Raw genomic sequence first — 12,000 nt, forward strand, 5'->3', positions numbered from 1 at the left:
GAAAAAGTTGGCTTAAGGCTCAACATTCAGAAAACGAAGATCATGGCATCTGGTCCCATCACTTCATGGGAAATAGATGGGGAAACAATGGAAAGAGTGTCACACTTTATTTTGGGGGGGCTCCAAAATCACTGCAGATGGTGATTGCAGCCATGAAATTAAAAGACACTTGCCCCTTGGAAGAAAAGATATGACCAACCTAGATAGCATATTAAAAAGCAGAGACATTACTTTGACAACAAAGGTCTGTCTAGTCAAGGCTATGGTTTTTCTAGTAGTCATGTATGGATGTGAAAGTTGGACCATAAAGAAATCTGAGCACCAAAGAATTGATGCTTTTGAACTGCAGTATTGGAGAAGACTCTTGAGAGTCTCTTGGACTGCAAGGAGACCCAACCAGTCAATCCTAAAGGAAACCAGTCCTGAATATTCATTGGAAGGACTGATGCTGAAGCTGAAACTCCAATACTTTGGCCACATGATATGAAGAACTGACTCATTGGAAAAGACCCTGATGCTGGGAAAGATTGAAGGCAGGAGGAGAAGGGGACAACAGAAGATGAGATGGTTGGATGGCATCACCACCTCGATGGACATGAGTTTAAGTAGGCTCCGGGAGTAGGTAATGGACAGGGAAGCCTGGTGTGCTGCAGTCCATGGGATCACAAAGAGTTGGACACAACTGAGCAATTGAACTGAAATGATGTGGGCTTTAAATTACCATGACCTGGAAATCCATTCTCTTTACCCAATTCCAATCCAGATGTGTCCTTTGGGCTTCCAGATTTCTGGCCAGAAGGTAACAGTGTTGTTGCTGCACCTCAGTGAGTGTAGAACCACCAGCAGAAAAAATGTTCTCCAGTGCGGGGCACCTCTCATGCTCATTCTGAGTCCCAGGATTTATCCCTACTGTGAACTTTGATCGTGTAATTCAGGCAAACTGGAGAATCCCAAGCATGAGATCTTTGCTCAAAATGATGACATGGCATTAGAACCCAAAACTCTTTCCCCTCTATCATCCTGCCTCTCTTTTCAGTTAATTTACTTCATTCTTTTACCACAAATTACAAAACTGACATGAAGAAATGAATACTGCTAGTACCCTAAAACATCCAGGTCAGATAGAAAGCCCTTGAATTGCACAACTGCCTTGAAAGTATTGGGGAAACATAGCTGTGTGCACATTACATTTGACACAACATTGGGGTGAAGCAAAGTGAAGGCGCTCAGTCGTGTCCAACTCTTTGGGACTCCATGGACTGTTGCCTACCAGGCTCCTCAGGCGACAGTCCACGCAGTTTTTCAGGCAAGAGTACTGAAGTGGGTTGCCATTTCCTTCTCCAGGGGATCTTCCCGACCCAGGGATCAAGCCTGGGTCTCCCGCATTGCAGGCAGATGCTTCACCATCTGAGCTACAGGGAAGCCCAGGGTGAAGCAAATCATCATTCTATTTTTTGGATTCCATAACCTAGCTTTTGTATGTAAGTCTAAACTTGAAAGGATAAACAGCTTTTCAATCAATGGGACCAAGGCACTGAAAAGAACACTCATTGTCAGGGTCTTGAGTTTACATCTCCAGTTTGCCACTAGCTCAAAACTGTACAGTTTAAAGCGGCATCAGGTCTCAGGGATAACCTGGTGCAATAAAATTGAGACCCCAAGAGGTCGTGACAAACTCAAATCAGAACTTGCCTATTAATCCCATGCTTTTTTGCACGCACGGTGCTTACTTCCTGTATAACTGTGCCTTCTTTGTTTAATTGGGTCTCAGAACAAGGCCACAGATATTTGCTTATAGCATTTAATACAACTTCATCATGAGATTTGAGGTAAATATCTCCTTTATTAAAGAAAAGGGGAGAGGAGGGACTTAAATGATATCTTGAAAGGCTTCTACCAAAAGTAATGAGTGCCTAAGCAAAAACAGATTTGAAGGACTTTAGAGAAATATGGATGACTTCTAACCAGCTGATAGGAAAAAGGGGTGATGTTGGAAACGCCTCATCACAACTTGATTTCACTCACTGTTCTGAGTTAAACTATACTGCATGAAAGAGTCTGGCACTAAGACAACTCTCAGTAGTTACTTAAGGGAAGTGAGTGTGTGGGAAACCACTTCCGACACCTGCGTGTCAAAATTCTGGTAGATCAATAGGGCAGAAGTAATCACAGTTACAGCAGATGCTAATGAGAGTGGCAGAACCTCCAGTGGCTCAGATGATCCCAAACTGAGCGAGCTCGTGCAACTCCAAGTGGCTGAATGCCTCCCAAGGACAGATCACAGTGATATCTGCAAAAGAGAGAAGAAGACCTGATAAGCCAACCTCACCCCCCAGAAGAGCCTCTTCTGCACAAAAGGATATCATTCAGGCAGAGACACCTCGCCCCTGTTTCCCATCTGTTGCCCAGATGATGGGGAAGAGCGGCCCCTCATCCCAGGGAGGATCAGAACAGTTGTTTCATTAATCCTCTTCGAGGCTCTGATTCCCCCCAAACAGGCTCCCCCAGGATCTGTGTTAGTTTTATTTGGCATCCTTTCTGGGGAGATGCTCCAAGATTTTGGACTGGGACTATTCTGTGGGAGCGTAGTTCTCTGATCATTCGAAGTCTCACCGAAACACCAAGGAGGGGACAGAGGTGGAATTCTAGTTAGGCCGTGGGTTAAAGTGAGAAGTTGTTGTTGTTGTTGTTGTTGTTGTTGTTGTTTAGTCGCTAAGTTGTGTCTGAAGCTGTGACCCCATGGACTGTAGCCCTCCAGGCTCCCCTGTCCATGGGATTTCCCAGGCCAGAATACTGGAGTGGGTTGCCATTCCATTCTCCAGTAGATCTTCCCTACCCAGGGATCGAACCTGTGTCTTGGGGTGCTTTAAATCCGCATGGTCTGGAAAACTAGTTTCCCTACTCCCCACCAAGCAGATGAATTCCTTGGGCTTCTCTGACTGCTCTCAAGCTCCTTTCTGTATTGTTAAAAGTTATCATATTACAGAGAAGCTGGCTAATACCCAAAGAGGTTAAATACCTGGAGAGAAAAAAAAAAAAATCTCATGGTTGTAGAGACTGAACTAGAACCAGGTCAAAGACTTCAGAACTTCCCTCAGAATAAATCTCTTGTCACTATTCCGAATAGTTTGGCAGAGTTAAGATTATATTCCAGAGTCCAAAGTGAATTTGCTGGTCTTATATACACATGGTCAAAATAGAGAAACATTTGATTTAGAAGAATAGCAGATGAGCTTTATCAAAGTGACTAGAAATTCTATTTGAGATCTGAGGAGTAGCATCAGACAATAAAAAGTAAATCATATGTATGCTTATGATTGAGTCATGTGGATGTATGGCAGAAACCAACACAATATTGTAAAGCAATTATCCTCCAATTAAAAATAAATTTAAAAAAGTAAATATACTGAGAGTTGCCCAGAAGGGAAATTGATTGCTATGAATGTCATCATTTGTCAAAAGTGTATTGGATGAGTCAAAAACTTGTGTCCACACACAAAACCTGCACAAAGAAGTTTATAGTAGCTTTATTCATAATTGCCAAAACCTGGAAGTGATCAAGATGCCTATCAACAGGATAAATAAATTGTGATACAACCATACAATAAAGTATCCAATGATAAAAGAGAAATGAGCTATCAAATCATGTCAAGACATAGAGGAAGTTTAAATAAGTATTACTAAGTGAAAGAGCTCTTACTATAGGATTCTGACTGTAGACTATCTGGGAAAAGGCAAAACTATAGAGCAGGAGGAGAAGGGGGTGACAGAGGATGAGATGGTTGGACAGCATCACTGACTCAATGGACATGAGCTTGAGCAAGCTCTGGGAGAGAGTGAAGGACAGGGAAGCCTGGAGTGTAGCAGCCCATGGGGTCACAAAGAGCTGGACACGACTGAGTGATTAATCAACAGCAGCAATAGAGACAGTAGAAAGATTTCTGGTTGTCAGGAGTTTGTGGAGAGAAAGGAATGAACAGACAGCGCCCAGGAGATTTGGCGGGGCTAGTGATTCCATATGAACCTGTAATGGTGGATACCTAAGAACTGGACAACACAGAGAATGAACAAGCTATTTCAGCTAATAAAAATGTGTTAATATTGGTTTATAAAGTATAACAAATGTACCACTCTAATGCAAGAGGTTAATAACAGGGGGTATGACTGATGTACGGGGGAAGAAGGTAGCAGAGGGGATCTTTAGGAATCCCTTAAAAATTCTGCCTAATTTTTCCACAAACCTAAAATTTCTTTAAAATTTAAAGTCTATTAATTTTTTAAAGAAAATGTAAAGTAGTTTGCATGCATCATCCAACAAAGAAAAATTCTAGCCAATTAAATCTTATTACTCCAGATACTTTAGTGTCTAGGGCCCTGTTCTGAGCGCCAGAGGATGTGTAAAAAAGAGGAAGCTTGGGAGGGAGTGGCTGGCCCGGTGCAGAGGAAAGGCTCTCCAGGCCCCACCCTTGTTTCCAATAGCTCACTCTGTGGACTCAGATTGTCATTTAATTCCTCTATGTTTCAGATTTCTCTCCTGAAAAATAAAGGAGTTGGGCTAGACTCATTCTGAGAATTGTTCTACTGTGAATGTCTACAATTCACCACTGTATGCCTGAGAGAGTGTGTGTGTGTGTGTAAGCTCAGTTGTGTCTGACTCCTTTGTGACCCCATAGACTGTAGCCTGCCGGTCTCCCCTGTCCATGGGGTTCTCCAGGCAAGAATACTGGAGTGGATTGCCATTTCCTCCCCCAGGGGATCTTCCTGACCCAGGGATCGAACCCACTACCCATCCATCTCCTGCATTAGCAGGTGGATTCTTTACCACTGCGCCACCAAGGAAGCCTATACCTTCTAGAGTACGTAACAAAACACAAGGATTCATTGAACTTTGTGACTAGTCTGATTTCTCTGAGTTTTTGCCTCTGGGCACACACATACTTATTTAGGAAGTTAATTTAAAAGCCTACATTCCTAGGTTTTCAAAAAAATCTGTTGCGTTATGTATTTCCAATAACATTGAACTGCTCCTTGAGGCCTGAAGCAGAAAAATGGTCAAAGTCCAGGGGTAATATTCTCAGTTAAATATTCAGATTGCTCACCTGTTCCTAGTCCCTCCATGCCTGGAATGTCATCTCCAAACCTATGGAAAAAACACAAGAGAAGTTAGCTGATACCGGGGCCAAAAGATCCTGGAATGAGTCATGTGAAGAGTTTCCTGATTCAAGGGGAAAGAAGAGGCTTCAGTTTTTGTATTTGAGAAAACCCTTTTGTTTGCACTGAACTAGGGCAAAGGAAGTGTCACTCAAGCAGGTTTTAAATAGTGTGTCCCAGAAGAAAGAGTTTCCCTCTGTAAAAATGTAAACTAAGACAACTGAGAGCCAGAAAAAAAAAAAAAAAAGATCAGTGGGGCAACGTGGTCAAGCTCTACTTTTTAAACTAAAAATTGGAATGAGAAAACAATATGAAAAGTCATTAAAATGATTAATTTATCTGTTTAGTTTATCCAAGAGTGCATATTAAGCATCTGCTTTGTTCCTGAAACTGTATTAGGTACTGAGAGTTAAGGAAAAAACAAACACACAAATTTTCTCTCAGGGATCTCAGACTCAGGCAACAGATGAAAGAAATAGATGCACTATAAAAAAGTACAAGTTACAATAGCTGAATGTACAAAATGCAAACACGGAAGGAATGACAATGTTTGTCTAAGAGAGTCCGTAATGGTTTCCAAAAGAAATTAACATGAGTGTGTGTTGAAAAATAAATCAGATTTTGCCAGGGAGAAAAAGAGAAAAACAAAAAACTGAAGAGAGAAAATCTGAAGCCAGAAAAATAAACTGTGTGTTCTAGAAGCAGCCAGCGATTCTGTGTTCCAAATTAAAGCACAGTTTACATCAGCAAAGGAGAGTGGGCAAGAAGAGTCTGGAAGGTCAAGCCAAAGGTCACTGTGAAAGGGTCCATTTTCCACATTAAATTTGGCTGTATATGTGGGAGCTGAGAGAGAAAGGACTCCAGGACTGAAAAAATATGATTCAGCAAAGATTGTACTAGGAAACAGAGGGTGAGGTGGAAATTTTTATGTCTATTTAATATAGTGAGCATTAATCTCTCAAAAAAAAAATAGGAAACCTTTTTCATTTTGGTCTTACCCTTTCACACCTTTCTTAGGAGGCTTGCTCTTGAACTGACGAGTCTGCCTCTGCTTGAACTTGGGGGGCCCTTTGCGTGGGGTGGTGGGACCCTGGTTTGAAGTTGGAGGAGCCAACACAGTATTGTCGCTCATTCTGCTAGTGTTTGGGTGGCTGATGGTTTTCTTTCAGGCTCTTTGGACAGTGAGAGAGAGAGAAAGAAAGATTATTCAATGATCAGTGGGGCATCGTGGTCAAGCTCTACTTTTTAAACTAAAAATTGGAATGAGAAAGCAATATGAAAAGTCATTAAAATGATTAATTTATCTATTTGTTTAGTTTATCCAAGAGTGCATATTAAGCATCTGCAAAGGAGAGTGGTCAAGAAGAGTATGATGACCATTGCTTATTAGACCTTTACAATAATCTTCAGGGGCAGGGGGACAGGGAGAAAAGCATCTTGACAAAGAAGCTTGGCATTTTTTACTGACAGCAAAAGGGAGACGTTACCATCTTTTAAAGAAGTTACCATCTAAGAAAATCAGGTATACGTTAATGGAGGCAGCCAGCAGAGTGGGCTATAAGCCAAAACCTGATAAATCTAGGTAGCTTTGTTGTTGCAGTAAGCCTGTCACCAGCTTTCTGTGTGAATGTGTAGTAATTATGTCCTTTTCATTGACCACCAGTTCCGCCATCTGTCAAGGGAGAGAAACGTGCTAAAGACTATTTAGGCTTGGCAGCACTGAAGTGTTCTCTAAGCTTTACATATTGCTCCATCTAACTGTAACATAGTCTGCTTCTAAATGTTTATTGACCCATTCTTATGGCCTGTGTTCTTTCTGGTCTGTATTTAATTTAATCCTCATGTGATCCAAAGACTTCTTTTCTAGTTATGGGAGGTGACAGTGTAGTTGTCTGGATAGAGGTAGCTCTGAAACAGGTATTTTGACACTACGAAAGTATTCAGTACATTCCCAATACACACACACACACACACACACACACACATACACACACAGAAGACAGCAGGAGGTGATTAAGTCATAAGCTTGTACTTTAAATCCCCTACCAGATAAGAAATTCTTTAGCCACTTATTTCTCAGGAATCTTCAACTTTTTCTCCTATCCAAATCAAGAACTTATACAATATGGTTTTCCCAGACTTACATTTTAGCTACAAAAAGATACATTGTCATTCTTTGAGTACAAAGAAAAGAACATAACAAATTACTGTTATTACATGTTACAATAACATGTGATAACAAATTAATATGACAGGCTAAACTAAAAGGTTTTTTTCTTTTTCCTTTTCTATTGAAAAAGTTGATAGCGCTTAATCTGGGAAGGGAAATTCTGAAAAAGCTCCAAAACCTTAAACTCCTCCCTTGAACCAACCTCTTCCATAAACCTGCTGCCTGTTTTCATAGAATTCTATATTTCATCCATTATAAATTTATGCTAGTATCCTTAACTTCCTTCTCCCTGACAATGCTAGGCTCATGTAACCATGTTCTCTCTCTCTCTTTCTTTCTGCTACAATAATGAAAGTGAAAGTCACTCAGTCATGTCCGACTCTGCGATCACATGGTCTATTGGGATGGTAGCTATCAGTGTCACCTTACACATGCTAACATTTACATAGCTACTAGATTTCAAGTAATATTCTAAATATAAACATGCCAACTCATTTAATATTCAAGACAAGCAAAAGTCGCTCAGTTGTGTCCAACTCTTTGCGACCCCATAGACTACATAGTCCATGGAACTTTCCAGGCCAGAATACTGGAGTGGGTAGCCTTTCCCTTCTCCAGGGGATCTTCCCAACCCAGGGACTGAACCCAGGTCTCCTGCATTGCAGGCAGATTCTTTACCAGCTGCGCCACAAGGGGAACCTAGTATACATCCCTCAAATCTTGCTCCAGGAGAGGGAGTGGGAGCCCTCAGCCTTGTCCCTCCAGCAGGGTGGGGGCCTCAGCAGAGAGGGCCTGACTGCCCTCTCTGTGTCTGAACAGATGGACACTGTGCTGACCTCTTAGCACTTTTATTTGGTGGCAGTTCCAGCAGGTGGGCCATGGCCTCCGAGCCTCGGCCTTTCTGGCTAGCTGCTCTCCATGCTCCCCGTCACCTCTGTGCTCATCCCTTCAAGTGTGGGCACTGAGGCTGCCCTGGGGAGACCCTCCTCCTGTTCTGCAGGTTGGAGACTCTCTTACCTGCCCTAGGCGGTGTCTGGCACCTGCTGTGGGTCAGTGCACACCCGCCGGCTTTCTTACGCCAGTTTCTTCTCTGTCTCATCTTGCACATTTTGGGGTTTGAGGTCACACCCCTCAAATCTTACATTGTAAAATTTATCAACTTTTTCTTATGACTCAAAATCAGGTTAAATTATTAATAAATCCTTGCCTCTAAGATGTTTTTCCTATTTTCTTTTCCTCAATTACTATTTTCGTTCTCTCCTGCCAGTCCTCAGCTTGTCTGATAGAAACACACTGATGATGCTGTGAGCTAGAACCAAGAAGGACGGTGAAGCTGCCCAAGGCCCTGGATCACCTGTGCATGCAGTGGATCTTGTCTTTTTTCTTTAATATATATTTTTTAATGTGGACCATTTTTAAAGTCTTTATGGAGTTTGTTACAATATTTTTTTTTTAAGTTTTGGCTTTTTGGCCATGAGGCATGAGGGATTCTTAGTTCCCTGACCACTGATTAAACCCACACCTCTGCATTGGAGGGTGATATCTTGGGGACTGGAGTGCAAGGGAAGTCACCAGTGGATCTTGTCTTAATCCTTCACTGGAATATGCCCCATGAAGCTGTTTTTTCAGTCTTTATTTATTCCTGTACCCTCAGAACCTACAAGAGTACCCGGTACATAGTAGGTGTGCCATATATATTTGTTCAATGAGTGAATACGTAAATGAAGAGACCAAACTAATGCCTTGAACCTTGGGTCTTGAGATCCCAACCCTGTGATCTTCTCCATCCAGCCATAGGGAAGGCATCAGCTGATCCTCACCTCATAAAGCCCTCCATGGTTTGGGGAAATGTTCTGCCAGCTCCTCTGCCCACTGAATCCAGTTCTGTGCCACGGGTCCTCTCCTGCCCTGGTAAACAGGCCAAGTCTGTGCCTCTCCCAAGTGTGGTTGGGACCATGGGAATGGCTGGAGGGCAGCCAAGGGCAGCATTACTCTCACTCTGTGCCACCAGTGACTGACACATCCCAACTCTGCCAAAGCCACAAAGGAAAACTGGAGAGTTAATCTCAGATCAACCTTTCTGTACTTCCCGATTCTTTCAAAGCAATGAAAGACTACAAACTTTTCTCCAATCTAGAGAGCCTACTAAGCTTAAGATTGCCAGATTTCGCAAATCAAGATACAAGACATCCAGTTAAGTTTGAATTTCAGATAAACAACAAATGATTTTTTTTTTTGGTATAAGTATATCCCATATATTTCATGGATTTCATGATACATACTTAGAAACTAGGAGAAGAAAATGGCAACCCACTCCAGTTTTCTTGCCTGGAGAATCCAGTGGACAGAGGAGCCTGGTGGGCTGCTGTCCGTGGGGATGCACAGAGTCTGGCATGACTGAGGCAACTTAGCATGCATGCATGCATGCATTGGAGAAGGAAATGGCAACCCACTCCAGTATTCTTGCCTGGAGAATTCCAGGGATGGAGGAGCCTGGTGGGCTGCCGTCTATGGGGTCGCACAGAGTCGGACACAGCTGAAGCAACTTAGCAGCAGCAGCAGCAACTTAGAAACTGTTGTTGCTGTTTATCTGAAATTCACATGTAACTGGGCATCTTCTATAATATCTGGCAACTGTAACTGGGGCCCAACCATGTAAGACCCCAAATCTATAATGTGGCTCAGTGGTAAAGAACCCACCTGCCAATAAAGAGGACACAGGTTCAATCCCTGGGTCAAGAAGATCTCCTGGAGAAGGAAATGGCAATCCACTCCAGTATTCCTTCCTGAGAAATCTCATGGACAGAGAAGCCTGGTGGGCTGCATCCATGAGGTTGCATAAGAGTTGGACAGGATTTATCAACTAAAGGACAATAGCAAAGGTAACCTTCATCAGCCAAATCACCCTTTAAGGGCAAAACAGTGTAAACAGTAGATGCCTTTGGATCAAACAGAAATAATTTCAAATTCCTGTTCCACCAAGCTGTTTAATATGAACTTGGATAGGTTGCATAGCCTCTCTGGATCTCATTCTATCTAAAAATGAATCAAATACTTTTTTCTTTTTAGGGTAATGGGGAAAATAAGAGGAAACTATGTACAGCTTTTGGTGAAAAGTACTCAAAATGGAGTAACTATGTAGTAGACCTTCTGTCAAGGGAACCCTGAAAACAAATTTATGGTTGCAGCATAGCTTCATCTGGATCCACACCCATTCCCCTGGGACCATGAGGAGTCCTTGACAAACACCAGAGAAGTAATTGCTATCTCCACTTCTTGGGTAATCCTCTGCATCATTCAAATACTAAAACTATTTCCCACTTCTGGTCTCAAAATTCCCTCTTAAGCTATCCTTGGATTTCTCTGATACCTCTAACAGTAATCCCAAAGAATTTGAAATTAATTTCTATGTCCCCCTGATTATACTTTCCCCTTTCTCTGGTGAGTTTCTTTTGCATATTTATCTAATTCTTAAGTTACAACTCTAGGCCGGGACCAAGTTCATGTCTAATTCTAAGTGCGATGCGTTCTGTGAAAGAATTCTCCTCGGAAAGTTATGTAACAGTTGCCTGGCTAATCTCTGGATCCTCGTGGCACTCAAGATTTGCCCTATGAATAACTCTTTTTACATTCATTGCGCATTTCAAATACAGTATTTCATTTCTGAGTGTGTAGGACTGTCCACCAATTGCTAGGGTGTTTCTGTCATAGACTCACCCTCCAATTTTCCCTGTAAAACCCTTGGGAGGAGCAGAACAAATATGACCCTGTCCTGCCTTGGAAGTCAGTCTTGTCAGCCACAGGTATAACCTATGGCTGAACTTATCCTGACCATGTTTTCCTAGGAACTCCAAGGACCTCCATGGAGCTGAATAAACCTGAATCCAGTATCAGACATGATTTTAGCTACAAACGTTTCACATTTTTGCCTCCAAAGGGTCAAGTAATTCATTCCTTTGGGAGGCAGAATGTTTTCCTGTTTTTAAAACAATGTTAGCCCTTCCCCTTTTGAAGATTACAAAGTGTTCTCTTGGAGAGAGAAGTATATGCAGCAATGTAAGATTTCAAGGCATAGTTTTGCAGGGCACTGAGCTTGGCATTGCCTTAGACCCAAGGCAGCAGAGCTCAGTTGTAGGAAGCAAGAGGATGATGCTCCATAAACTCCAGCTAAATAAGGGCAGTTTCTGAAGATTCTTGAGTCAGGCTCTCGGATGCTTTGATTATCATCCTAGACTTCTTCTCCCTCTTTCTTAACAAAGATATGATCAGATAACCGATTCTGTTGTTGATGGCCAAGGATGGGGAGAAGACAGGCAGAGGACCCATCTCCTCCACTGATGCCACTGGACCCAGAGATGTCACCCAGGGTCCTGCTGAGGCAAAGAAAATCAAATAATTCAGAGAGTCAAAGAAGACCCAAACCAAAGCCATGAAAAAACAAAAACAAAAATCCAGCAAGTACGTTGCTTCAGCTAGGAACAAACAGACACTTTCACCTTGGAGGGAGAGGGTTGGACGCACCCTCCTTGCACTGTGGTCGTTCCCGGCTGACTCTGGGCTCCTTACCTTCATCCTCCCACTCCCCTGTCAGCCTCTTGATGGCTGGACCAAGTTTCCAGGCACATCCTGGGAGAAAAGGACTGTTTGCTCTTGTGGTTATCGAGTGTCCCAGATCCCTC

General features: G+C 42.5%; 1 protein-coding gene across 1 annotated transcript; it reads right to left on the reverse strand.

Moving 5' to 3' along the window:
• Positions 1-1,845: 1,845 nt before the first annotated feature.
• Positions 1,846-6,319, reverse strand: PDE6H (phosphodiesterase 6H). Its single transcript, XM_015094086.4, has 3 exons — positions 6,150-6,319; positions 5,100-5,140; positions 1,846-2,290 (listed from the first exon to the last, which is right to left on the reverse strand). Exons 1-3 carry the CDS (start codon positions 6,281-6,283, stop codon positions 2,214-2,216), a joined length of 252 nt encoding a protein of 83 aa, XP_014949572.1. The 5' UTR covers positions 6,284-6,319; the 3' UTR covers positions 1,846-2,213.
• Between the last annotated feature and the right edge of the window lie 5,681 nt (positions 6,320-12,000).

The sequence above is a fragment of the Ovis aries genome, chromosome 3 (genome assembly GCF_016772045.2).
Source record: "Ovis aries strain OAR_USU_Benz2616 breed Rambouillet chromosome 3, ARS-UI_Ramb_v3.0, whole genome shotgun sequence".
In the NCBI taxonomy this organism is placed as follows: Eukaryota; Metazoa; Chordata; class Mammalia; order Artiodactyla; family Bovidae; genus Ovis; species Ovis aries.